Raw genomic sequence first — 27,887 nt, forward strand, 5'->3', positions numbered from 1 at the left:
CTGGACCGCTCAATCCATGTCACTCTGTGCTAAGATGTTCCAGAGTTAGTATTTATTTGATTGTTAAAAAAAGACATAGGCAAACATTTAGAGTAGTTGCTTCATCATGTGTATAAAGAACAGTAAGCTTACAGGAAGGAAGTAAAATAGCTTTCATTTTCCTATGCTGGAGCTTGCTACCACTCTTGTGTGGAGGGGATTCTCAGGGAAATGCCTGTCCCAGGCACCATCAGCCAACCCTTCCCACAGTATTTTGTCCCACTTGTAAGGTACAGATAGAAAAAAACAAAACTTGTGGTTACAAGGGAGCTAGAGGGAATAAACAGTTCTACCATAAGGCTTTCATGTAGTCAGGCAATAGACAGAGCTACAGGATATCAATGTGTCCAAGAGCTTAGACGTGCATTGAGTATTATCTACCTGTTAAGAAGCCAAAACTGAAGTTGACTGAGAGTAGAAGGCAATGGAAATCAAGGCACACAGCACGGGAAGCAGCCTGGACCAGGCCTTGGCCACTGATAAGCTTCTGGTAACTTACATAGCTGCAAGAGCTGCTACCAAAGGCCATATTGGTGCCTTCTGCCCCAGGGTTCCCACTGTTCACCAGGCAGGACAGAGCAGGCCCCCAGACCAAGCCCTGTGTGTACATTCCCCCTTTCAGGAGCAGGGTGGCTAAATGCTGCTCCAGCACTGTTCCCCCCAGGCACTGACAGTTTTGGAGTACTTTATTGCTGGATACATGATCTATATCTCTGGCTGACAGGCAGGGGCTGCCTGATGCTCCCCTGAGCAGGACCCAGAGCCCCTAAAACACCGATTCCACATCACCCATCTCCACACAGACAGTCTTCAGCTGCGAGTAGTACTCGATGGCTGCCCGTCCATTCTCCCTCCCAAATCCTGCAGGGAAGAGCAATAAGTGAGAACACGGCTCCTGGCAGTGCCAGGTGCCACTCACAGCCCCTGTAACTGGCATGTACCAGGGAAGGTCAGACAGAGCTCACCTGATGACTTGTATCCTCCAAAAGGCAGCTCCACGGGGCTGGCATTGTAGTTGTTGATGAAGCACATCCCAGCCTTGAGAGCAGCCACTACCCTGTGAGCCTTCTGGATATCCCTGCAGGAAACAGGCAATTCAGTTGGATCCCCTTCCCTCACAGATGACATTCCATTAGAGAAAGACCAGCAGGTCACAGTGGGGTTTGGAGCTTGACCTTCCCTACTCCATCTTTCCCTGCTCCAAGGATGCAGCACCTATTCCCAAGGATACTAAAATTTGGTTTGATTTGCAAGGGCAGGACAAGGACACAAGCAATGCGGATTAGGGCAAGTGGCCAAGAGCAGCATAGCAGGCTCCTGGTGCATCCTGGAGATGCAAGAAGGCTGGCAGCAGGCCAGCACAGGCTGGGAGGAGTCTAAAGGACAGCTGGGCCCACCCAGTACTTCAGGAAAAACTAAGAGATACATCATTCACAGATTTCCCTTTTGGCAATCTGTTGCTCCAGCTTTTCTGGAGGAAGATGCCTGTACCAAGGCACTGCAAGAGCAGCATCAAGTTGCTGCAGTATTTTCCATCTCTTCCCCTCCCTCAAAGCCTTCCTGCAGTGCTACCCAGTCATACCTGGTGAAGACACCACCTGCCAGACCATATTTGGTGGCATTGGCTCTCTCCAAAACCTCCTCCTCCGTGTCAAATGGTAGGATGGACATGACAGGCCCAAAGATCTCTTCCTTCACACATGTCATATCATCTTTGCAGTTCCCTGGAAGCATGGCAGAGGACACGTGCCTCAGGACGAAGAGCTACCAGCACAGGCTGTGTATTCAGCAACCCATACAGCCTTTGAGACAGCGCTCAGCACTGCACAGCCTCCCTGCAGAGGAGCGAGTCCCATCCTGCATTTCAAAAGCCACTAACTGCACAATTTCTGTCAGACCCTCTGACAGCAGATGGATGCGGTTCTTGGGAGCCTCTCTTGGTGTTTGGTACACCCATCCTGTCCACACTGGGGACATACACAGAGACAGGTTATGCTGAACGCAGCTTTGTCTAGAAGAAACTCAACCACATCCACACACAAGACCACAGTACCATGAGCAGGAGGGATCATACCCAGCACACAGGGTCGCATGTAGTAGCCATTCTTCAGCTTTGGGTCATCTGGCACATACAGGTCCCCACCACACAGCACCTCAGCCCCCTGAGAAAGAGGCAAGAGGAAGGTAGGCAGGCATACTCAGGAGCACCCTGCCCAGTTGCTGCAGCTCTGCCTGGGCCTTGTCCTATCACAACGGGCCCTGCTAAAAAGTTTGTCTCCATCTTTCTCATAAGCCCTTTTAATGAACTGAAACACCTCAATCAGGTGTCCCCAGAGCCTTCCCTTCTCCAAGCCAAACAACCCCAGCTTTCAGCCTTTCCTCATAGGTAAGGTGGTCCAGCCTCCTGATAATTTTTGTGGCCCTCCTCTGGACTTGACCACCCTGACTTTTCAAGTATCATGAGGAGTGGCTTGGCAACTACATTAGCCAATTCCCTCAGGACTCTGGGATGCATCCTCAGGTCCCATAGACTTGTGTATGTAGTGGCCCAAAACACTCATCAACAAAAAAACCCAGCTTAACTAGGAAAGCATTGGGCTGGAAAGCAGTTGCTAATCTGTTTGTCTAACCAGAGAGAGATTTCAGGGCAGTCACAAGGCAGCATCACAACCCCACCTGCTCCTTGGCCTGCTTGATAAAGCCCTGGACACGATTCAGGTGGGGCCGGTTGATGAGGGCTCCCATCCGTGTGTCTTCCAGAAGTGGGTCTCCAATTTTGATTTTCTGGGTGCGTTTCACCACCTCCTTTGTGAAGGTATCCAGGATCTTCCTCTCCACAAACACCCGTGTGCCGTTGCAGCACACCTGGGATACAGGACAGTCTGTTCAGAATAGGAAACAGAACTCCACACTCCTTCCCTGCTCGGATCCTGCTACAGATACAGAAAAAACCCTCCACAGCTGCTACAAGAGTTAACTTGTCCCTGGGAACAAGGAACACAACATGACCCTGCAGCCCACAGCTGCACTGAGCAGTCCGTGTTGGACACAATGGTTCTGATGCCACCAGGTGGCAAAAACACATCAGGTCACCAGCAGAAGAGACCTTGAGCTGACTTCTCAGTTCCCAAAAATGACCTCGTTGAGCAAATTTGGCAAAGGATTACACAAAACCTGTACTATGTGTGGATATCACAAATTTAGGAAGGACAGAGCCCCATAGTGCTGTAGCTCAGCACACCGGACTGGAACCTGCTGCCCCTCCAGAGGACATCAGCAGTGCCAGACCAGGGCCTAGGACACAGGAACAGCTGTGATGAGCTGGATACTGGGTGTCAGGGAGGCTCCAGGTCTGGGGAGGACAGGGCATTGGCTAAGGCACACTCTGCTTGTACACCCTGCCCTGGCTTCTGCAAGGGCATCCCTTCTAATCTCTTCTGGGAAATGCATGTCAGGACGGGAGCTCTAGGGCATCCCTCACCAGAAAAACCATGAGCTGGCTCCACTGCCCAGTTCTGAAACCACCCTGCCTCTATGGGAAGAGCCATTCCTGTGCCACGGATACACACCTCGCCCTGTGTAAGGAAGTTGGCCATGAGGGCTCCATTCACAGCATTCTCAAGGGAACAGTCTGAAAAAATAATAAGGGGGGATTTGCCCCCCAGCTCCAGGGTGACTGGCTTGATCCCCTTAGCTGCCATCTCCATGATCTGAGGGAAACAAGGACAGAAAAAACAAGTGACCCATTGGCCAAGGGGAGACTGGTGGAGAGAGGTAAGAGAGACCCAAAAAGATGAAAGGGCCCTGCATGACCTCCCCAACAAGAGAAGTAGCACAAAGGGTAAACTGGGTTTCCTAGATGTGCTTAGTTCAGACTCAGGACAGCCTCAGAGAGTCTGGGTTTTGTCCATTTACAAAGATAAAACCAACAGCACCTGAGAAAGCATCTGAAGGAATTCTTGTGTTCAGCAAAAGGTGCCAGCAGCTGCACCTGAGTCACTGCAACCCACAGGTGCACACACATAGGGAGCATTCAAAGGACATTTCCCCTCTTTCAAAATCAGAATTTTTTTCTAAAGTCCTTCTAGGGACTTTTAATTTTTGAATAATAAATTGAGGGTGACAAATTCACAGATATTAACCTCTTGCTTAAAAACAGTAGGTTGCGTGCAGCTGAACCAAAGTATTACTGCCAGAAACATTCACCCATTTTCGCAGTGCTGCTGTTTTACACACCCTCCTCCCCACATTGACATCCACTTAGGCAGCTCAGAGACTTCACTGCAATCATGGGTAAACAAGTGAAGATGACCAAGGCGTTCCTCTGAAAGGACCAAATGCCCAAGTCCAGCAGGCTGACTAGATCCCCAGCATGACCCTGTACATGCCACCTCCTTACTCAGTCCCAAAAATGCCAACTTGCACCCATTTTTTACAAGCCTCATGCAGAAAACCTCAAGGAAGTATCGACAACAATGTGTCCTGTGTCCTCAAGTTCAAAGGCACCTTTACCTTCATGCCAGTTGGCACACTGCCAGTGAAGGAGATTTTGGCCACATCTGGGTGATGACAGAGGAACTGGCCTGTGGCTGCCCCACCCTGCACCACGTTGAAGAGCCCCTTGGGCACCCCGGCCTCTGTGAAGATCTCTGCCAACCTCACTACAGAAACTGGGGTGAAGGGAGAAGGCTTGAAGACCATTGCATTGCCTAAGGGAACCCAGAAAGAGGCAAAATGGAATTAACACCCCAACTGCTTTGAGTAAAAAACAAAACAAATCCCCACCACACACAATGAGTTTGTCTGAACAGATACCAGAAGTCTCCCCCAAAAGAGGAGGAAACACTTTCAGTTGATCACTGACAACTAGTGTCGTGGTTTTGCCCACCAGCCCATCCCTGGGGCTGAGGATGGTTTTGTCCAGGTGATTTCCGGACAAAAAACCAATCAAAAAGTTCAGTGACGCCTTTGCTAATTACATCTTTAAGAAAATGGAAGAGAAAGTTCGTTGCACAGTTGAAATTAGGAACAGCAGCCATGTAGAAGGGTAGCGGGCCCGAGGAGGGCCAAGGCCCCCTCCTCCCCGGCTTGGGCTGGGGGGGGCAGGTGCAGCACTGAAGCCTCCCTTCTCTCTTGTGAGAGAGTGAAGAAAAAAAAGGTTTAAAAGACGAACTGCTTAGACGAGAAACCGCTGCAGAATTCCAGCCATGAGATAACAGGACTTCCAAGGTCAAAGCTGGCAGCTGAAGCTGCAACAGGAGAGAGAAGAAAAGTTCAAAGGGGGGAGAGCTACTTTTTCTCCTTTTCGCTCTCCCTCCCTTCCGCAGGGTAAAGACTGAAAAATAAAACCCTGCCACTAGTGAAAGTTTGTTGGGGTGAAAAGACCCCCCGTGCGGCTCACAGAGGAGCTTGTGGATGCACCAGAGATTTGTGACTTTAACAGAAAGAGAAAGCCTTATGCTGGAGCAGGAGCGGCTCAGATGAGGCAGAGTCCTGTTAAAAGACTTTGTAACCCTCGAAGGGGACGATGCTTATGCTGGAGCGAGACGGCTCAGATAAGCTTGGGATCTCAGTGAGAGATCCATGCTGCTAATGCTGAAGATTTGTGACCCTGAGAGAACCTACACTGGAACAGAAAACGGTTCGGGTAGGGATGTTGGGATCCATGTGTGGGATCCATGCTGCTGGTGCTGGAGATTTGTGATCCTGAGAGAACCTACGCTGGAGCAGAAAAATGGCTCGGGTAGGGATGTTGAAGATTTATGACCCTGAGGGGAATGAGAGAACCTACGCTGGAGCAGAAAACAGCTCAGGTGGGATATTGGGATCTGAGTAAGGGATCCAGACTAGACCCATGCCGAGAAGTCAATCAAGGACTGTTCTCCCATGGGGAGGGACCTCCACAGGGAAACAGGGGTGAACTCTTAAACCATTATCCCCTGTAACCCTGTGGAAGAAGATCCATAGTAAGCAAGTGTCCCCTTGCAAGCCTATGGAAGGAGACCCTTCAGGACCTGGGTAACCCCCAGCCTTTGGTTTTAGCCCAGGAGGGGGGTAGACCCAGCCCTGGAGGCCAACACAGAGAGAGAGATAAAGAAGTTCCAGCTGCGACGAAAGTGCTGCAGAGTTACTGGAGAGAGAGAGAGCTGGAATTCCGAGAACAGAAAAGGACTGCTTCTCCTCCTTGGACTGATATAAAGGGAGGTGGGGGGAGAAGTATCTTCTGTAAATACATAATACCTTTTACTTAAGTAAAATTATTGTAGATATAATTCTTTAGTTTTAGTTTGATAATAATAATAAATACTCATACTTTTTTTTTCAATTCAGTCTCTTTTTGTCTGCATAAACCTTCTCTCAACTGATAGTAATTGTATGGGGGTATAAAAGTAAATTGAACCAGGGCAAAACCACGACAACTAGTAAAAGGGTGCACTTCCTGGTGGGAAGGCTGGGGGAGAGGGGGCTGCTGGTCCTGCCCTGCAGACATTTCCAGAGACCTTCCTCTTCTGGAACAAAGCCAAGCTATCAGCATTTTCGTGATTCATTCCCACCCTCTTGACATCTGAGATGTTCCTGCTTTAATTTCCTTTCCCTTTCTGCCAGAGCAACAGTCTGAAGATTCTACTAATCCTTCAACACTTCAAGGTAATCCTAGACTTTATCCCCAAATCCTAGACTCTCTCCACCACAGGATGAGTTGGTCTGAAGAGACGCTGGTGTGGGCAGGTCTCCATTACCGCAAGCCAAAGCCGGGCCAGCCTTCCAGCAGGCAATCTGGAAAGGGTAATTCCATGCTCCAATCCCAACACACACCCCGAGTGGTTCTCTCCGAGTGTACCCAAAGCATCCCCCAGGAAGTTGGATGTGTTCACCTGCAAAGAAACAGCCAGAAGGTAGAAAAGAGCAAAGCCTCTTCCTCTCTTACCAGAGCTTTAGGAGTCAGATCTGGATTTGCCTGGGAACAGACAGACAGTTTTACCCCAGCAAGCTCAAACACAGGAGGTGTGTGAGTGCCCACAGAGCACAGCAGAATCAGGTAGAGATCTCTCAAAGATATTCAGAAAATGGAATGCTCCATCTCATAGAGAAATCAGCAGCAAAGATGGCCTGGTGCCATCAGAGATATCAGGAATGTGGGACAGAGAACAAAGAGCAAACTCCAGCAACATCCTCACCAGCCAGAGATCCTGCCAGCCCTGCATAATACTCCAGGCACTGCCAGGATATATCGATGTCCACTCTGGCTTCAAAGACGGACTTGCCATTGTTGATGGTTTCCATGGTGGCAATTTCTTCTCTCTGCTCCTGTGAGAGGCATAGGACAGATATAGCACATTAGAGAAGCCCGTAGTAGAACTCCACAAGGAGGCAGCTGCTTCCCAAGCATGAGTCCCAAATGAACCTCTGACATGGGAAACTGCCATCTCCAAAAGGGACATTCCCAATTGCTATACATCAATTTCCCAGTGGTGACTGAAGGCAGGGGAATGTTGAAGAGAAAGGTGGTGGGGTTCACTGTTAGTCCAGTCTTGCTTAACATCCCTGTTTACCTAAGACATGAACAAACATGAACTTAGAAGCTGCCAGGTAAACAACGATAAGACTTCACAGAACTAAATTGGGAAGAAGAGCAAACATCAAGACCAGGATGGAACCAGAGAATTTAGTGAAGGATAGGCAAAGCAACACAGCTGGGGACAGGTCAGCTACTACGTAGAAATATTATCCTGCTGTCTGGCAGCAGCAGGAATTTGGCAGAAAAAAAACAATTTTCTCATGACATATACACACTGGGGAAAGAAGGTCTGGGTTCTCACAGACCAGTGCCTTGATGAAGATTAACTTTGATGCTCAAGAACCTTATCTCACAAAGAAGTTTGTGATAAAGTTCACTTATGTGTATCCTCTCCCACGTGTATTATCTGATAAAAACCAGTATTCCTGCTTTCTCTGGCTGCCAAGACACACTCCAGTTATGTGACAACAGCCTCCAACCAGCCAAAAGTTCAGCAATGCAAGTTATGAAATTTTAGCTTTGAAATCTTGGGCAGTTAATCTTTGGAGTTGTTAAAAGAAGCGCAAGCCTTGCAAGATATGGACTGGATGGCCTCAGTTTTATATGTCTTCTAACAGAATTAAGCTGAGAAGGCACACACTGGCCTTGAATCCAGTGATAAGACCAAAGCTGCACAAACAGGCGCCGAATTCAGTGATAAGAGCAAAGCCCTGCCCATGGCAGCCTCCTGTCTCTTCTGGTCAAAGGTGGGTTTTAACTCCTGAGCTTCTCCTGGAGCTCTGCAAGTCCTGCTGGAAGGCCTCAACAGCCACAATAACCCACAAGGAAGCTCACAGACAGAACCACTGCTCCCCAAAAGACTCAGCTGGCTCCTAAGACATACCCGGATAATTCTGGCAGCCTCCAGCATCACCCTGCATCGCTCCATGCCAGACATCTGACTCCATATTTTAAAGGCAGCCTTTGCACTCTGCACAGCCAGATCAACTTCCTTCTCCCCAGAGCAGGGCAGCTTGCATAGCACACGACCTGTGTACATTTTAAACAGGGAATAAATAAGATAGAAGTCTCAGAAAAGGGGCTCAGAATGTGGTCTACCTTGCACCAAAAACCAAATAGTTCAGTCCAGCCACCCATACCAGTACAGAACTTCCCCCATGATTCCCACTGAATTAAAAGAGTTGCCACCCTTTCATAGCCACGTTCTAGTTACTAATTAGCTCCAGTTGTTACAAAATTCCTCTGTTTCCCAGTGGAGTTTGTTACACTTCTACTACCATCTTCAGGGCTCCGTTACACATTTCTCAGCGTCGTTAGACACTCTTCAAGTGATTTCTGCTGAACCCTAGGCACTGATAACTAAAAATATATAACTTTAGAGAGATATTTTAATCGTGGGGTTTTGCCAAGATCAAGCACCACTGGATTTTTTGCCTGACAATGAGAGCTGACTTCTGCTGTTAAAGACTGACGATGGGGAAACGCTGGAGGTAGAATAGCCACCAAAGCACGGTGGCACAGGGGCAGCAGGGCGTGCAGGACACGCGCACAGGTGGCACCCAGGCGAGCTGAGGGAAGCAGAGCGCAGCCAGGCCTCGCAGAGAGGTACCGCGGAGGCTCTCCCGTGCACCGACCTCTCTAACTCAGGGTTACCCCCACCCCGGCAGGCTGCGGGCGGTACCTGTGGCCGGCTCATACACCTCCTCCACCTGGCCGCCGTCGGTGGGCTGGACGCGGGCGCCCGCCCGGTAGTTGAGGGGCTGCTGGACGGTGACGGTGCCGGTCGCGCTACTCATGGTGAGGCTGGGAGCGAGTGCGCAGAGCCGGGAAATGAGGGTGGGTAGCCGGGTCTGCGCTAACATCGGCGGGATCCCAAGAGGCGCCGCGGCGAGAAGCACCGCCTCTTCCACCGACGCTTTTCTCCCGTTAGGGCAGCGAGTCCCGCCCCATCCAGGGGCGTGCCCGCCGGGACGGAGCCGAACCCGCGGCCCCGGGCGGCGCTCCATCACCCAATTAAGACACATTAATTAATTAACATGCCCATGCCGTTTATTTCTCAGAAACAAAAGGTCGAGTTATCTTCTCAGAGATGTTTCCCGGTTTAATGAGCGATGAACTGCTGGTGGAATACTCCAAATGGATGATGATTTCAATACTGCATAGCCTGGTTTTGGACGGGTGATGCCTGGTGCAGAATCCCATCTTGTGACCTCCCAAAGGGAGTCTTGTGCACTGGCCAGGCCTTCCATGAAGGCTGTGCTTTAGGAGAACTTCCCTGCCTGAGGTGGGGGGCCAAGGAAGCCTCCTGCCTGCTTGGTGGCAGCCCGGGAAGGAGCAAGACCGAGCATCTTTTGGATATTCTGCGGAAACAAGAACAAAGAGCAGGATAGTGTCAGACCATGATGAGGGAGACAAAGAGGAAGAAATCCCAACTTTGCTTACAGAGTCACAGAATTGTTAGGTTGGAAGGGACTTCTGGCGATCATTCAGTCCAACCCCACCAAGCCAAGACAGGGTCACCTGGAGCAGGTGACATAGGGATGCGTCCAGGTGAGTTTGGAATGTCTCTAGAGAGGGAGACTGGGCAGCTTGTTCCAGTGCTCTGCCGCCCTCAACATAAAGAAGTTCTTCCTCCACCTGTTGAGGTAAAATTTCTTGAGTTTTAGTTTACATCCACTACTCCTCATCCTGTCATTGGGCACCAGTGAACAGAGTTCTGGCACCATCCTCCTGGCACCCATCTTTGAGATATTTATGTGCATGAACGAGATCCCCTCTCAGTCTTCTCCATACTAAACAGGCTGACCTCACAGTGTCTGTCCTTCTTAGAGAGATGTGCCAGACCCCAAATAATCTTTGTGGCCTCTGCTGGACCCTCTCTAGTGGTACAAGTAAAACCTCCTTCCTAGTTTCAACAGATTCAGGTTCTCACCCACACAGCCTTATCCATCTGGCTACTATATATTGGACCTCTATCCCTACATGTTCAAACTAGCTTAGCACAGAGCCAGACAACCATCCCCAACAACGACATTTAGAGCTGTACCACTCCTTCCCAAATCCACATTTTGGCTGAGGGTTCTTTTCTACCTCCAGCTACACACCCCACAGTCAGCTGGCAGGTGCCTTGTCAATGTCTTTATGCACGTGTTGGTTTAAAATCAACCTATAACATCTTTGCAATTTAAATGCAGTGCACACTCAGGAGTGTGTTCCCAACAGCTGCTCACGGGCAGAACCATGCAGCCCTTGGTCTTCCCAAATTCCAGAAAGCACTGTTATGGCAGCCCTCAGAGCCAGAGGGTCTGCAGGCTGGCAAGGAAGGCCCTCTCCTAATGCAGCAGGAATTTGGGTCAGCAGCATGGCAACCACAGTGTGTGCCAAGTCCAAGTCAGGAGCTTAGGTACAGAATTAGCATGAATGCTAGGGCTGCAGACAGAACAATGGGGTGGTGGAGACATGCAGGATAACAGGACCTATGTAGCAAACTGCAAAACCTGACTATTGAGATGATCTCATCTGCATCCGAGCAGGATGTTTCAGTGGAAAACAACAAACAGGGAAAGAATTAATTAGCAGAGTCAGGCATAAGCTTAAAAAAAAAAATCACAGCAGAATACTTAAATTTGATGTTTTTTCTGATTTTTGTGAAATTTCTTTTAAATTTTGCAACAGTGCAACTACAAAGAGCCACCAGTTCTTTGGGTTTCATGCTTCACTGTAAGGAACTCCAGCTCAAGATGCTGCTCCTGCAGTGCTAGCACAACAGGGACATCTTATGCAAGGGAGAGAAGAAAACAACTGCGTCCTCCTCATGTCACCAGCTGAGTCCTGGCTATTGAGACAACAAAAGGAGGAAGGAGGATTCTCTTCAAACCTGAGTGTCCTCTCCAAAATAACCGTCAGGATAGGTCAGACAGGAAGGAGAACAGACAAACAAAAAAAAAAAAAAAAAAGAGAGAGAAAAAAAGAAAATAAAAGGCAGATAGTTTTGTAATGCCATAGTAGCTACATTAAAATAAAACAATCAGGTGGAGACTATGAAAAGGAAGGTTTCAGCCCACACAGAAGCATGACAGTAAAGGAGAAGAACACTTAAAGAGCAATTACATGAGGTCCAAAAGTCCATAAACTAGCCACTGGCTGATGTTCGGCAACGGAACATATACGAGAGCATTAACTCCTTTGTGAGGTTCCTCTTCTGGGCACTTAGTCAGGCAGTGGACAGAAAGGAGGAAATAAGAGCAGCCGAGGGACAGATCCAGTAACACCAGAGGGTGCTGTAGAGCCAGCAGCAGGCAGGGACCATTATCCTGTGAGCTTCCTACCGTCTCACTGGTGGAGCAGAGATCCTAGCAGAGCATCCTTGGAACCAAGGAAATGTGCACTGCCTCCAAACCTGTTCCTTTCACCATGGAAAGAGAGGAGAACAATGGTGCTAAAGTTTACTCCAACTGCTTGAACAGTTCTAAGAGGAAGGGAGATGACAGACTGTATGTGAATTCCAGACCACAGTCAGTCTCCAGCATTATCCTTCCATGTAGTTCCCTCCATGCTGTGGAAGGCAGATAGGATCACGCACTAGCTCCAAAGCAAGTTTTTCTGGACAGCAATCCTGAAGTCTACACAGCTGGAAACACCAGGGATGGGGCAAGGTTCAGCAGAAACCTTGTCCTGTCTGCTGCAGGCCACCTTGCACAAGGAAGTCTGCAGAGTCTACTTCCAACACAAACACAACCATTACCTTCAGAAGCAGGGAGGGAAGACTAAAAATCCAAATTTCTCATCTGAGCTCTTTTGATCTTTCCTCAAACGACTGTAGGAAGGACAGGAGCTGCTTCTGCTTTTGTCTTCAAACCCAGAAGGGGCCTCAAGGCAGCAAGTGGCTCCATGCCCTAAAGACCAGGCTCTGTGGGAAACTGCACTCCTGGCAGTAGGGATAATTGCTGGCTCCCCTTCCCCCTGGGAACACATTTCAGTGAGAAGCAGCCTAATCTACAGTTCCGATGCGTGTGAAAAGGAAGTGAAGACCAGCAAATGCCTGAGGAACAGCAGCGTATCCCTCTTCCCAAACAGCACAGGTGAAGGCTGGGAGCTCAGAACCATGAGTGAGGAAAGAGGATGTAACCCTGACATTACACCTCCCGCCCAGCCCAGCAGACTTTCCCAGCTGAAACCCAACAGCTCAGGGACCCTTGGAAGGCCTCTCCCAACAACCCTCCTCTCTCCAAACAGGAAGGCAGGAGGAACTAGGGGACAGGATTTACGTGCCAGGGAGAGCTGGGAACAGCGCAAAGGAAGTTACTCACTGCGAGGTGACTATTTTGGGAGATGCTGGCCAGGTCACAGGCAGCAAGCTTCCCTGTCAGTGTTTGAAGAGTTTATTACCTCCACATGCCTTAGGGCCCCATGAAGAGAGGGCCTGATGCTGCTCCTGCCTGTCCCACTAATGTCAGTTTAACCACCGTCCAGTTAAGTCTCCCACCCTCACGTACTCCCCTGCATTTCCCATCAGGTCACTGTTTTTTCACACACACAAGAGTTCCTCCACCTCTGAGCTCCACAGGAACATCTCTCTTCCCTGCCTTTGATCCCTTCACAGGCAGCTCCAGGGAAGGCTGAAGGATGAATGATCTCCTTCGTTTGTTTGTAACCTGTTCCCTGACTTTTGGTCCATCTCCACTCCTCCTCTTGTGAGAGCAGCATCAAGCCAGACACAAACTCCCAAATCAGTTCTCCTCCCTTGGGCTAGCAGCTGTTTTGAAGCCAGCATGGCAAGATTTCCCCTTCTGAACACAGTGAAATACAAAGGATCACAAAACTTTCACCTCCAAGGTCATTGAAAAGCACTAAGTGCAAATCTTTGGCACCATTTTAAATCCTTAATTACTTCCATGCCCTCTCCCCAGGCCTCTCACAGAGCTCCAAAGTCCTCTTCCCAATGTTGTTATCACCTAGGTTCTTTCAAATAGCAATAAAGCCAGGAGCAGGATGCTAGGAGCAATCAGAGCTTTGGTTCCTACTTGTTGAGCAAACTGGAGTGTCCCTGCCCTTCCCTCCAGGTACCAAGGAGGAAGAAACTGCCTGACAGCTGGAGAACTGCAGGAATCCAGGTTAAGCCATGTTAACCACAATCACATAGATAAGGCAGCACTATGAAGACTGCAGTCTAACACCCTTCTCCAAAGCAATAAACTAACTCCCCTCCTCCACAGGGCCTCCAGCACGAACTCTCAAGCACAAGGGCAATTTTTTTCCCGGAATTTCTCTTGAAAGCCCAAACCACTGCAAAGAGCTCGGCATTTCTGAGTTCCTGCCATCCACCAGTTTCACCATATGAAACAGCAGGAAATGCCCAGGACCAGAACTAACCACATTATATTTTTGTCCAAAAATTATATTTTTGGACAAAAATGGGGGATTTTTCAGCAAAGGAGCTCCCCAGTCAACCAGATGGGTGAAGAAAAATCTTGCTGGCAGTGCTATCTAGTTTCATGTAACTTGCAACATTGCAAACAGAGGACTTCCCATGAGTAGCATAGAGCAGTACCAGACAAGATTGCTTGAAGGAACAGCATCAGACCACAGCATACCAGGAATTCTGGAAGGTGATCTTAAGAGCTAAAAATGTCTAATTTCTTTCAAAGCAGCAAACACTGCACCAGTTCCCAAGTCACTGGGAAGTGAGTTTGTCCTCCAGCAAACAGGAAGCCCCTGGCCTTTGGTACTCTGAAGCTGCGCCCGGCTGAAGTGAGGGGTTGGCCAGGTGAACTCCAAGTGATCATTTCAACATAAGTTATTCTACAGTTCATTACCAGCTCTTGCATAGGACCAGACACAGATTCATTTCAACACAAGCACCCAATACAAAAGGCTAGGGAGAATTCCATTTACTAGCATGCACTTCGTGACTAAAGGAAGTCTCTGTTACAGAGCTGCTTCATGAAGCTCATCCCAACTTCTGACAGCATCTGGCATAACACATCACTTCCCTTTGCTGATCTGCTATAAGCCTAAGTCCCCTGTCACCCCCAAGTAAAAGCAGCAAGAATTCAGGAAGCAAATCAAAGAAAAGGAAAATGAAATACAGAAGAGCAGGTAATTTGCAGCTAGTTGCACAGCATTCATCCAGCCCCCAGAGTCCATTAATCTGGGAAAACTTGGAAAACAAAGTAAATTTCTGGCTGCACTGAGAAGGCCCTCCTGTCCTTATTGGGCATTCTGACACTTAAGCTGCCAGTGAACCTTCCTGAACAGGCACTTCTATTATCCTCACTGATATCCTCACCCTCTTCCAAAAGATGGGACTATCAAGCTTATCTGGAGAGCTGTGTGGATCCTACTCTTGGCTTATCATACTAGACCCCCTCTGTCTGTGTCAAGTCCCTGATACGGGGAGAGACTTGACATTCAATATAAAATTCTTAAGACTCTGAAAAATATCAGGCAGCCAGCAAAAATGGGAAGGACAAACCCAAAAGAGCAGGTTTAACTCTTTCCTCACTTTTCTAGCAACTTTATGGACTGATGAAACCTTTACAGAACTACCAGTCACCAAGGAAATTTCCCCTGAAGACACCAGTTTGTAAAGATGTACACGTTACTGTAAAAATGTCATAATTACTAAAAAGTGGGATTTAGATTGCCATCTGATGGAGACAATCTCTTGGTATGGCAATCCATAAAGTTATCATACAAATCAGGAATCCGTTTCTGCCAACTCTGTCCTAGAGTCCTGGTGCAAGTCTCCAGTCAAGTCTTCCAGGTCAGTCCAGGATATTGACTGTTTTTATGATCTCAGACTAGAATGGCTTTGAATATGAGGCCGAGGAATGAAGGCAAACAATGGATCAAAGATAATATGTGCAATACTGACAGCAGCAGTAGATTCCTCTTCATGCATGGAGATGTGCTTTCCCTGCTCCAGGCACACAGGAGAGATAGCAACGTGCTCACCTGTCTGATTGACATTGTACAGAGAATGTAGAGGAAGATGAAGGAGCAGTCGGTGTAATCCTCACCCAGCAGGTTGCGGTGGGAGAGACCTTGGATGTACGAGAGGGGGATAAACGGAAGCTTTGCCACCACTCGGCCATCAAATCTGGAAAAGAGAGCACTGCATCACAACTAGGGACAGTAAAAGAGCATTTGGATATGGAAAGAACAAGTGAGCATCTTCAACATGGCGCCAGGGCAGATGAGACCGCATGGAAGGTTAAGAAGCCTTTCTGCCTTATCCAGCCCACCTCTCCACACACTCCACCAAGGAGACTGAGTACGCCTCACTCACCAAGCCCTCCACACTCAACCATCCACAGGGTAAGGAGGCTTCCCTCAATGACAGTTTTGGCACAGTCAAAGAGGTTCATAGCGATTTAAGTGATGGACTGGATAAGCTGTTGTTTCATAAAATCTTGGTTGGTATTTTGCAGTTTTCTGGTGCATTTTATTTAACAGTCAAATTTAGCAGATCAGTTCCCACTCAGCACTTCAATAGAAGACATGACTGTCACCCTGCTGTATTGTGGTTCCTGCAACAAGACAGACTCTTTGTTTTAAGCAAAAGAGCATTTTTTAAGCAGAGAATAAATCAAAAGACAGCTTTTTCTTTCCTGGAGCAACCTCAGCACAAGAGGGCCCATCAACAGAACACATTTAATACCCACAGTCTTCTCTGCATTAGCGCTGAAGACGAGGCAGTGCAGAGGTAGTACGAGAGTGCATATTCCAAGCGGCATGTCCCACTCCTGGAATTCCTCCAGGTCCACATTCCAGGGCATCAGGCAGTGTGAATTCTGGCCACTTTGCAAAGATTTCTCCCAAGTCAGACAGTCAACCCAATCTTTTGAAGTAAGTGTGTATGATGCCTCATCAGCATGTGCATATTTGGATGTTATTTTCTCTGCATGTGCTGATTTTCAAACAGGTGTTTCTTGTTTCAAGAGATCCTAAATGAGCCTTCTTTCCTGTGGAGAGGCATTCACACAGCTACAGCTCAAACACACGCCAACTTTGTTTACATCTCACAGGCAGTTTGGCAAAGGAGCTCAGAAGGGATGTTTATCTCCCTGTAACATCCCCTGGTGGCTTTAAATTCTATGTTATTCCTGCTGTGAGAATGACAAGTACTTCAGCAGTAGCACCCCGAGGTACCTGCTTTTAATTCCAGTAGGTTTTCAGTTATGAAGAGGTACTGAAATGTACAACTCCTAGATTAAAGCAGAGAATTGATTGCATTAAAAAGTTTCTGGCAAGAGAGAACTGAGACACACAAAAGCTAATTTCTCTCCGAGGAAAGATCCCCGGTGGCTTGGAGGCCACCACTGCTATACATCTCGCCGCCTTTTAAGCCACAACAGTCATTCAGCTGCTTGTCTCGAGCACAGTAGTCTGCTCTTTGGGTTTAAATCAGCCTTCTTCACGCTTCTTTCCAGCATGGTCCAACCTGCTGCTCCATTACTACTGACAGCTAAGAAACAGAACAGCTCATCGCAGTGATTTCCATTTATGGCTGAGCTGGCACTTGACAAAAGTGAGGTGCCGAGCCACAGAGTAGCAGCATTTGCACTCAATTGCTCCTTGCTCCTGCACACACACCTTGCTCCTTTTGTGCCCTGGAGCCATGACCTTACTAAAGAACAGGAAAAGCAGCAAATGGGGCCGCAGTCACTGCATGTCTCAGCCACCCTTTTTTCTCCTTTTTGTACCACACCCACAGTGCCTCCACGGCTGAACCAGCAGTAGGGAGAAGAGGAAGTCTAGGAGCCTCCTGAATCTGTAACTGAGCTGCTCTTCCTGCAACAAGCAGCTACTCTTTATATTATGCCAAGAGACTGATGTTACATGGAACCAGCTCCATCAGACCACTGTCAGCTTCAGATAGTGCAGGTACCACCCACCAAAGCTGCCATTTGATTCAGGTCCACTGGCTACTTTGTACTGAGACCAGGAGCAAGGATTTAATTATGGAGCCCCAAAGGGCAGACAATCAAATCTTTAGATTTTAATTCAATAGCCTCAGCTATTAGCATGAAAGTTATTCCAGCTCTAACAATCAGTGAGCTCTCTGGATACTTCTGGTATTCATGCTTTCTGTAAAGAAAGAGGCAGTTCAAGGAAAAATATGCCCAAAGGTTCACATAAAGCCTCTGTCTAGTAGCATGATCTCTGTGGGCAGGAATCCTCAAAGGAGGAACAAGACAAGTAAACTTCGTGAGTTTTAAGTTTATTGGTTTCTTTTTTTTTTTTTTTTTTTTTAGGTTAATATCTATGGCAGGAAGAGATAAAAAGGATTTAACCCAAATCAGTTCCTTCCTAAAGCTCTTAATAAATTTACAGTTCTGTAACACTACTTGGGCACAGCATACTCAGAACTGTCTCTTCCCCCTATAGGAAAATGGGTAGAGTAGGGTAAAGCCTTTTAGTTTTGTTTTTCCACTTGTTTCAGTGCAGGGGCAGTGCTGATGTTTGTATTGCACCCAAATAGCACAGTAAGCACTTGAAGGCCTCGAGTGCAGCAGCGCTATAAATCCCCCCTCAGACACCTTGTTGCTGGGGATGTGACTCAAAATCCGTCTCCAGCCCTGCTCAGGGCTGCAGTGAAATGAGACATCAGTGACTCAAGACTGTACCCAAATTTTAGAGTCCTTTAGTGCCGTGTTGCTCTGCTCAGCTTCCTAGCATCCAGAGAACGCTAGATGCTGAAGACCGACTAAGCTGAATAAATAAAGAATCCACACAGTGGCACTTCTGTTATTATGTTACCCCAAGTTTGCAATTTATCCACCCACAGATCTCCAGTAAAATAACAATTGAGTGTATCCTAGGGACTGCCAACATAGAGGCCAAAGGCTTTGGTGCCCAACGATGTAAATTCCTATTTGGAAGGACAAGCATATTGCCCAGATATCAAACAACCTCCTAAAGGTTATCCTAATCATATTCATGTCATCTTCAGATTTAACTGCCAACAGTTCACATTTTAAGTGTAGCAAAGTTTTAAAAGTTAAGCACAGGTCTTTCAAATTCGCTTATCTAAACCAAAGCTTTCTATAACCATGCAAACCAGTTTGGGGGTTTTTATCTTTGTTTTTGTTTTTAGATTAGACCTATCCCAGGTCACTTTTAAAGCAAAGGAAGATTGGAGCCCATGCCTGGACCTGTCAATATCTGGACTCTGATCACCTTAAGTAGGGCAACAACAAATTCTGCAATTCCAGCTCATTTCTACAGGCCAGGGAGCTGATCCAGTTTTGCTTGCAAGAGCATTCTGTGGTCACACTATTATACTCAAGCCAAAGCAGCTGAAGACTGAAGCTGCTTGCCTGACATCTCCCAAACTTGCCCTAATCAGGATGTTCCCACACAGAATGGGTACGAGAACTGTGTCTAGACTGAATGCAATTTATTCAGCTTGATTGTCTTCAGTATTCAATGTTCCCTCTTGAGCAGAACATGCACGTGGTGACCAAACCACCCCAACTTCATATGAAATACTGATCCATTTTATACAGATTAGTTTGGTTCTTGGCTGGACTCTGCCACTGGAACACTTCAGATGCTAAAGGGAAGGTGGAAAATATATTCACCATAAAAATTTAGGAAAAAAATCCAGGAAGTTGATACTTACATGGAGTTGAACATTCCCATCAAGGCAGTGAAGCAGAAGCCGATGGCAAACATGGATTTCATTCGAACCTGCAAGCAAAAAGGTCAGAGGTAATCAAAACAACAGGCCTACACTGAAGTACTATGAGCTCACACCCTCATGAAGAGGCTTTGTACGGATCACTGAAGTCTACAAGGAAAAAGGATGACCCAAAAGGCAAAGAGATTATAAAAGTGACTGAAGAACTCCCAAAGATAAGTTTGGTCAACAGCTGGGTACAAAGGCAGGCACAGCGTGGGCCACATGTGAGGAATCATGGGGACAAAACCAAAAGCGCTCTAGAATTTTCCTGTTACCTTCTAGAGGCTTTTTTTTTTTCCTTAAGCCTATACAACCAGTCAGCAGGGGATCATTACAATGACTGAAGTTACAAGAAGTCAGACAAATTCTACTTTGAAAACATCATGGAGTCTTACAAAGCTGAAATGAGGCAGTAACTGCTGGAGAACTCTGTGGCTCACACTAAAATTTGTAGAGAATTATTAGAGAAAACCCAGAAGGACGTTTCAGGAGGAAAAGCAGCTATGTCTGCCAATTGAATAAAGTCTTTCTGCTGGAAAACTGACTGAAATCCCCAGCAGTTGGGAACTTTGTTTAATTTTCGTACCATTGACAAGTCCCTGTTGTTATTCTTCAGCTTCTCTTCTTGTCTCTCTGCAAAGCAAAAACAACAGTTATAATCAGTTCTGTCAACCTAGAAACCAGAGTGTTTTCATTTCCAGGAAGACTTAACCTTTTTGGCTGTGCAAACAAATAACACTTCCAAAATCAACTCCAGCTCTGCCAGACAGTAGAAGGTGAAAAACTGTACATAGCCAACAATTTCTCCACCGCAATGTGCAGCAAGGCTGGCACAAAAAGAGGAGGCGGCTGGAATCACACATTCAGCACTTTTGAAAGAAATGCACCGAATGTCACATTTGCTAACTCAACCGATACAGTAGCATGAACATTACTGCCAGAGAACAGACAGTGCTCCTATATCGCAGTTCCCACAGAAAGCAGTCTCAATTTGCTGCACACCACTGTAAATCTATTGTATAAGTAAAGATTTCATTTTGGAGGTGTCAGAAGGGACTTTGAAACAATACAAAGAGCTGGGAGCTGCACCTCAGCAATGCCAACATCCTGCTTGTCTCAGTAATGAATTTTGGACTCCTGTCACACCTCAGAGGTTCTCCAAAGATAGAAAAGATTTCCTACATGAAATTCAGTAATGTGTGTATTATCGTGCTTTGCAGAAAATACTTTAAAATACTGCTTTGGAAATTTAGTCTGTCCTTAAGTCACCACAAACTTCGAAGATACTCAGAGATCGGAGAGGACGTCTTCCATGCCCCTCATTGGAGGACTGCTCTGGCCTTGAGCATTATCTACTGTCACCTTTCTTGTCCCATGTCCCCATCATCCCTTGTGCTCCTCTGAGGATCCAGAGTGTGAATGAAGAGGGAGTGATGCAGAAGTACTGTCAAGTACGATTTTCCAAGGATCCCACTGAAGTTCCAGTATAAGAGGTGCAATGGCACAGAAGCTCCACAGTTTTCTCTCTAAGCACAGGGACTCACTGTAAGTGTTATGAAAAGCAATAGCAACATCCCTACCCAATTTCTTAGAATCCTCTTGGTTATTTTCAATCACTCCTGACTACAAACCATCCACTCTGGCAGGAACTTTCCAGACACCTGTTTCCTGACCCAGGTGGAGAATTTTGTTCTGGGACATTTCAGCAACCTCAAGCCAGTTCTTCAGGAATCACATTTGGCACAAATACTTGTTTTTTCCCCTCTGTTACATAACTAGCCATCTTTTTAGGTGGGCTAAAGGTTACATAGGAAAAAGAACACAGCCCTGATCCCCCAATATACCTGAACTGTCTCTCACCTATTTCTACAAATTCCAAACAAACAGGCTCTGGGTGCTGCTGTTCATCCAGCACTCACATGGATTCCCAGTAATGTCAGTCTTTCCTTCCAGGGGCACATGGACACAGGAAGCAGTAGCAAAGTTTAAGCTAATAAATTAATTTCTTAAGATGAAATGACAAAAAGCCACACCATGATGTTAAAGGTGTCCTTTTTCAGCAGTGTCAAAGGTGATTTAGACATAGTTTCATAAGTAGGAAGCAGCAAATTAAACCTTCTCCTGCAACTTTCACCCTACCTCCTTGTGCATATGCATGATTCATCCCTTATGAAACCAAGAAATATCATCCACACACCTCCTGCCTTATTCTGTGCACAGAACAGATGGCAACTGAGGCAGGTCTGTACCACAGCTGCTACTTATCCATAAAGCCCCAGTCAATATTTATTTGTCATTAGCTAAAATGGTAGAATTCAGAGGAACTCCAGGACAAGTAAATCTGCTGTTACAACAATACCACATCTTGCAGAGTGATTTGACATCCAGCGGAGTTAATGAAATCTGAGATTTCAAAAGCAGTTAACAGCTGTGAGTCATTTTCTGGAAGTCCAGCCTGACATTTAGGGCCTAATTTTTCAGAAACATCAAAAATTCAGCTTTGTCTGAAAACAAATGAGACACTGAAGTTATGCAGCACTTGGAAAAATAAAAAAATCAGTTTCAGTATCTTACGTTTTGCCAGTAAGCATCACAGCAAACAAAATCAGTGGTCACTTCCTAAGTTCTGATCTTAGTCCCTTTGTGCTTTGTTTTTCATCAGCAAAACAAGATTATTTCAGTGCATAAAAAAACTGGTGGAGCATCTGAATTCCTCAGATTCTACTGTTTATTAGTTTAGCCCAAGCACAAGTGCAATACTGTCTCCCAAAAGCATAGCTTGGATGGTGCCCCGCAAAAAAAAGCTACCGTCACACTTTTTAATGTTATGTGTAATTGTTACATAGGGTCACTTTCAGAGTTGCCTTATCCACCAAGCAGTGTTCATCCCACATAGGGATTATTCAAGATTAAGAACTGAAAATGCACAAGAGGAAGCATTTTGGCTTCTGTCCCTAAGGGAATCTAATGACAACAGGTTTTCTACCTAGGAAGAACTGTTTGAAGATGTGTTTATAATTCCCAAGCTTTGTACAGATCAAATGACTAATCCAGCTACCTGGAGTTACAAAGGAATGAGGAAACCAACTCCCAGGAGCTCTCAGAAGTGTTCCTGCCACAATTTCTGAAAAAACTTAACTGAGCTTTGCTGCACGTTGCAAGTCCTGCAAATAACAAAACTTCCTAAAGCTCACGTCCCTTAAACATCTATTTACCTTGTTCTTGCTTAGTTCAGTACTTAGAGTTACCTTTACCCAGGAAGACTTCAGCTTATTGACAACGAAAAAGAATGGAAAAATAAATCACTGCCTAAAATTGACCAAAACTAATTTATCAAACTTGAAATAAATCTACGGACAGTTACAGTCAGCATAAGGTGACAGTTACAGCCACCTTCAGCTCTGTTAGTAATTAATAACAATCATGGCTAAAATGGGAGAGAAAGTCAATGAGTTCAGCAAGTGGTGCTGCTCCTCTCCGTGATCTGCCCATGTGACCAAAGCAATTAGGAGGCTGGATGTCTCCTGTCTTGGAAGAGCGAGGCAAATGAATAAATATTTTTGAAAGTATCATGGCTTCCAAAAGTTTCTCAGCTTTCCCCATTTCTGAGGCACCAATCTTACCTATCTTCTTTTTCTGCTGTCTGCCTGCTGATTCAGTTATCGTTTCCTTCTTCTTTTCCACTGCCAAATGAAAAGATATTCCGTCATTTCTGCACAGGGTTACCACCACTCCTTTTTCACACATCAATAAAAACATTTTATTCCTATAGAGAAGTGGGGCTCAAAGCAGCTAGGTAAGTTATCAACTATCAGGGATGATTACACCTACCAATTAAAACCTATAATTAAAAAATTCAAAACCCTGTATGAGATATGAACATATTTAAAGGGTTAATTCACAACCCTGTCAAGAGCCCATTACATTATAGACTGAGCAGTCTGGGGGACAATTTTGGCTTAAGTGACCTTGCTGATTTGTCATTAGTACTAGACAGTACTTTTGATTCAGCAAGTGCAATGAAAAGAGTTTTGTGGCCAGCTCTGCTCACAATTATCTGCAGTAGGAAGCAGAATACAGGACAGCCTGTGTTCTTGCACATCCCTTCTCCACAGGCTGGCATTCTCAGGAGAAATGCTGACCAAGCAGTAGGCCACGGCCTCTCCATTCTTCAATGAATTAGTACTGAAGTATTTGCAATATCTTAAAGTAGGAGCCTAAGCTCAAAGGTATAAAACCCCAAATCAGACATCCACCAAGCATCTGCAACCCACTAGCACTGCAGCAAGCAAGGTTCACATAGAGCCAGCACAGCGAACTTGTAACATGGTAAATGTGCTGCTTGTCTGCAAATGTCTGCTGACAGCAAGAAGGGCTCTCTAGGAAGTAAGAGACATTTTAATTCAAGAACAATAACAAAAGTACTACAAGAAGTGAGGAGTGACCATGGTCTAGCAACAGATAGCAGTCTTTTTTTTACTCTGTGTATCTATGTAAACTGCATCTACCATATCTACCTTATCAACAAAGAGATTTGGCTCATTGTTAGCCCACAGATACCTGAGTGCTAGGACTGTCCACCCATACGAAAGACCAGCTCAGCACAGATCTAGCCCTGATTTCAAAGCACAGAGGAAATAAAGACCAGTTAGTCTTCCAAGCCACACAAGGATTTGTAGAGCTGCCCTCCTCACCGCCTGTCAGTCAGTCACAACTGCTCAGAAAACCACTCTGGCCCAGACGAGTTACCTGATCATCTCTTCCACAGCAATGTATTGAGACATCTGCTTTTTCCTAAGAACAAGTGTATCTCTGAAAGGCAAGCTGAAACAAGAGGAAAAACAGGGAGCTTGTGCCCTAGGGAATACTGGAGAGAAGTGCCAGATGACTCAACGCACCCAGCAGTCACAGAGAGCTCTCTCCATAACTTCCCTTTTGCCAAATCCAGATGGGGAAACCTGATTGATCAGTCCACCCCTACCCTGGCCCACATAACCCCATAGCCCCCACCTCTAGACAGCCTTATGCAAACCCAAAGGAACAGCCCCAGTTGCCCTATGGTTCCAGCAGAACAAAGAGTGTCAAGCAGTCTCTAAAGCCATGGGAACATACATGACAACACAGCAGAAAATCCAGAGATAGCCTTCAGCCTTGCAAAGTTACCCCCAGAACACTGACTATAATCTCTGCAGCAGCCTCAGGCAACTGTGCCTCCTCCCTAGGAGGACAGGAAGAGACGCAACTAAGGAGTAACAATATCTCCTTAAGCACATTACTCGGGCCCCTTTGTTTTTGCAAATCCTAAGGATCCCTAGGACTCTCACGGGAGAGCTTAAAGATCTCAAATGTGTTTTTTCCTGTTTCAGATGTGTTAGATAACAGCTAAAAGGTGTGGCTCAAGTGGTCCACTTAGCAAGTTGTAAGCCACCAAGTCAGCCAGATGTCCTCAGAACAGGAGGGGAAGGAAAAGCTGAATTTTTAGTGACTCCTTATTTAGCTTTACCTTTTTTTTGTTGTTGTTGGGGGTGGGGAATCGAACAAGGAGATCAGAAACTAATTGAGATGCATGAACCTCACGTCTTTCCCTTCACAGATGATACCCTAGATACCAGGAGAGCTATTAAACTCTTACAGCAGTCATTAAGCCCCAGAGACTAAGCCCTGCTAACTGCTTTTGGAATTTAACAGCACAAACACACAAGGACACTAAGTTTTCAGCTGGGTTTCAACTACTTCTCTAACTTCCTCTTTTGGGGCTAATTCCATCGTACACATAGGACAAGTGGGATTAAAGTGAGGCAGGCAGAGATGCAATCCCCATCTGCTGCTGCTGTGGTGACAAAAGCCCCTAATGTAGGAGCTGTGATACAAGCATGACTCCACTTCAACTCCTCAGTTTATTTTGCCCCGTGGAAGGCTGGAATGAGCTGGACCGGCAAGAGCAATAAGTGATAATATTGTTCTCTCGTGCACTAGGAGCACTGACATCCCAGTGAAATATTTTTAAGGTAAAACCAGCTCTGTTTTGGCTCCAGCTGTCGCGTGGTGTCTCTTACTGCTGTAACCTGCGTAGGGTTCACACAGTTGAGTTTGAAAGGTAAGATGAATTTCTCCTCTACTCCTTCGTTTCCAATACAGACAAGTCCATTGAAACGCTCCATGATCAGCCCCTCTCCTTTACCATTCCTCTTAATATCCAAAGCACATCTTCTGACTGCTTGCCCTCAGCTCCTTTTCCCCTTCCTCCCTCATCCTTTGCTCAGCCTCTCCCAGGTCTCTCTAATATCCTCCCTATGGAATGAAAATGGAGCTTATTTCCTTAATCCATTCTGTTAGTTTTCAGTTCACATTAGTATAATTTATTCTTACATCATCTGATAGCTCAGACCTTCTATGATGACTTGCTCTTTACTCATCCTCCGTCATTAATCATCACTTTTAATCTTCGCATGTAATGCTTTCCTCTCATGTTATTCATTAATCAACTCCAGAACTTTCTCACAACAGACCTCAAATTCACCTTTTTACCCCTGAAAGGCAGAAATTGCATCTTTGAACATATTTCAGGCATTTATTTCAGACATTAGCCACTCCTGTTCAGAAAAAAAGATGCCAGTACCAATCTCTTACTCCATTAACAGAGAGGGCAATTCAGACAAGGCAACAGGACTTTGTGCTGAGCCTCCTCCAGCAAAAGGCAAGAATTAAGGACAGAAATAAGTCCACTCACTACAGATTTATATAACTTGTAGAATTTGGCTTCTATGAAATCCAAGCTAAAGGAAGTTCTCACCCCCTGCAGAAATTTCTCATACCACAGCCATTGCTCAATGTGACACCTGCTAAAGCAGGAGCAGCAGGACACTTTCTCTGATGTCTGAAGGGTACTTACATTTCTTGCTCTGCTTTTCCACTTCAGCCTTTAATCTCTTGTATTTGTCTGTCCGGTAAACCAACACCCAAGTGATACCTGAAACAAACACTCAGCAGTGACCAGGTAAGCAAAGGCTCCTGCAATAACAGTGATGCAAGTGAGCAAATGCACATGCAAAAATTAAACATTATGTCTACAAAACCACGTCACAAAACAGCCAAGGCAGCACAAAGCACCAGCAAGAGGTATCCTCCCTTTTCTTCATAACCCCTTCTCATGTTTCACATAAAATGGAACTGTAAAATAAACTATGAAATAATCTATATATGAAACTAAAAAAAGTCTTTAGTTTTTCATTTTGTATATAAACTACATATAAGATAAATCTCTTCAGAAATTGACCAGCTTCGGTTACCTCATGCTCATATTTGCCAGCTGTTGCTCACCTTAAAAATCAAAGCTTGATTAAGGCAATAAACATCTTTGTGTTCTGGTTTTTCACGGTAGCTAATTAAGGCCTGAGGAATAATTCCTGCTCCTACCAGGACCTGTCCATTAGCAGCATCACATTTGGAAAAGGCAAATTAAGATATTAGACTAGACTAGAAGAGACCTCAGGAGTTTCTCCAGTCTAAATTCCTTGCACTTAAACATGATAAAAACAAGTTGAGCCACAGGTGGTTTGTGAGCAGCTCAGTGTCAGGCCCTACACAAAACTCTTGGCCCCTTCTTGTTTTGGCTTCGTCTTGACAGCAGGGTTGTGCTGCTGAGTCCCTGGAATCACCAGCTGCAGGGAAGAGAACCCTGGAAACACTTCCCAGGTCAACACAGGTCCATGCTGTGAAAGGCAGAGAACATGTACACAGTCCAACCCCAAATGCCAGGAGGGCTCCCAGAGTACCAGTGCCATATTCCTCTGAGGACTCTCCCTCGGATGCACAAGAGTGCTGTCTTGCAGTTCTGGGATGAAGGTTTGGGGGTAGAGGGGATAAAGGGGATTTAGGGATACAGCTCAGTACCAGGAAAGGGGCCTCTGGCTTGTGACTAGCCCAAAAAGGCACCTATCCGATCTATCCTTAAAGAGCTTCACCTATTTCAACCATTTAAAAACAAAAGAAGTCCTTTCAAGTAGACCAAGCCACCACCGTCGCAAGTTGAGGTGGTTTCTTCACGTTCTTCCCACAAGAGCTACGGTGGAAAACTACCGTGTCTTCCTTCACCCTCCACCCCTCCTGCGAGAGGAAACAAACCCAATTCCTCTGCACCACAACTCACTGCCGTTCGGGATTTATTCACCACTGTCCGCCGGGGTGCCCGTGAGGTTCAGGAGGCCCTGAGCCCCAGTACCCCCAACCGCACCCCTCCACCCGCTCCCTCCCGGTGCTTGGGGAGCTCCACCCGCGGACTCGGCAACTCACCCTCGGCCAGCAGCGCGGTGCAGACGGAGATAAAGACGATGAGGAGGGTGTCGGCGAACATGGTGCTCATGGTGCTACCCCGCCCCGGCAGCGCCGCCGCGCACCCGGAAGTGCGCCCCACAACCGGAAGCTGCCTTTACGCGTTGCCTAGCAACCACCGAAAGTGACTATCCGCCATTCCGGAGAGGGCGAAGGGCGGGGACGTTTGACACCTCTCGATTGACGCCTCGCTGCTCGATTGGCTGAGGCGGCTGTCAATCACGGCGAGGTGAGGGAGCCTCTGTGATGGCTGCGGGGGTCTGGGTGTGCTGCTGCCCCAGCACTCTCCGAGTCTCGCACACGGGGCGT

General features: G+C 46.6%; 2 protein-coding genes across 2 annotated transcripts; both read right to left on the reverse strand.

Moving 5' to 3' along the window:
* Positions 1-30: 30 nt before the first annotated feature.
* Positions 31-9,463, reverse strand: ALDH9A1 (aldehyde dehydrogenase 9 family member A1). Its single transcript, XM_050307162.1, has 11 exons — positions 9,240-9,463; positions 8,442-8,587; positions 7,218-7,347; positions 6,780-6,914; positions 4,552-4,748; positions 3,609-3,749; positions 2,716-2,904; positions 2,114-2,201; positions 1,622-1,763; positions 1,005-1,117; positions 31-900 (listed from the first exon to the last, which is right to left on the reverse strand). Exons 1-11 carry the CDS (start codon positions 9,418-9,420, stop codon positions 806-808), a joined length of 1,557 nt encoding a protein of 518 aa, XP_050163119.1. The 5' UTR covers positions 9,421-9,463; the 3' UTR covers positions 31-805.
* Positions 9,464-9,585: 122 nt separating this feature from the next.
* On the reverse strand, positions 9,586-27,652 carry TMCO1 (transmembrane and coiled-coil domains 1). The gene is made up of 7 exons (XM_050307174.1): positions 27,540-27,652; positions 26,140-26,217; positions 22,871-22,930; positions 19,834-19,880; positions 19,188-19,255; positions 15,515-15,659; positions 9,586-9,918 (listed from the first exon to the last, which is right to left on the reverse strand). The coding sequence occupies exons 1-7, from the start codon at positions 27,607-27,609 to the stop codon at positions 9,820-9,822; spliced, it is 567 nt and encodes a 188-aa protein (XP_050163131.1). The 5' UTR covers positions 27,610-27,652; the 3' UTR covers positions 9,586-9,819.
* Between the last annotated feature and the right edge of the window lie 235 nt (positions 27,653-27,887).

This window comes from Myiozetetes cayanensis, unplaced genomic scaffold (genome assembly GCF_022539395.1).
Source record: "Myiozetetes cayanensis isolate MyiCay16 unplaced genomic scaffold, myiCay2020 scf12, whole genome shotgun sequence".
In the NCBI taxonomy this organism is placed as follows: domain Eukaryota; kingdom Metazoa; phylum Chordata; class Aves; order Passeriformes; family Tyrannidae; genus Myiozetetes; species Myiozetetes cayanensis.

What these genes read in the sequence shown, in the direction of transcription:
- ALDH9A1 (XM_050307162.1), bottom strand. Translation starts at nt 9,420, where the DNA reads ATGTTAGCGCAGACCCGGCTACCCACCCTCATTTCCCGGCTCTGCGCA. An exon ending in GCTGGCAGGATCTCTGGCTG is followed by an intron (nt 6,915 to 7,217) that starts GTGAGGATGTTG and finishes GTTTCTTTGCAG; the next exon opens with GTGAACACATCCAACTTCCT. An exon ending in ACTTCCTTACACAGGGCGAG is followed by an intron (nt 2,905 to 3,608) that starts GTGTGTATCCGT and finishes CCTGTATCCCAG; the next exon opens with GTGTGCTGCAACGGCACACG.
- TMCO1 (XM_050307174.1), bottom strand. Translation starts at nt 27,609, where the DNA reads ATGAGCACCATGTTCGCCGACACCCTCCTCATCGTCTTTATCTCCGTC. An exon ending in GGAAAAGCAGAGCAAGAAAT is followed by an intron (nt 22,931 to 26,139) that starts GTAAGTACCCTT and finishes TTCATTTGGCAG; the next exon opens with TGGAAAAGAAGAAGGAAACG. An exon ending in ACAGCAGAAAAAGAAGATAG is followed by an intron (nt 19,881 to 22,870) that starts GTAAGATTGGTG and finishes TTTGCTTTGCAG; the next exon opens with AGAGACAAGAAGAGAAGCTG.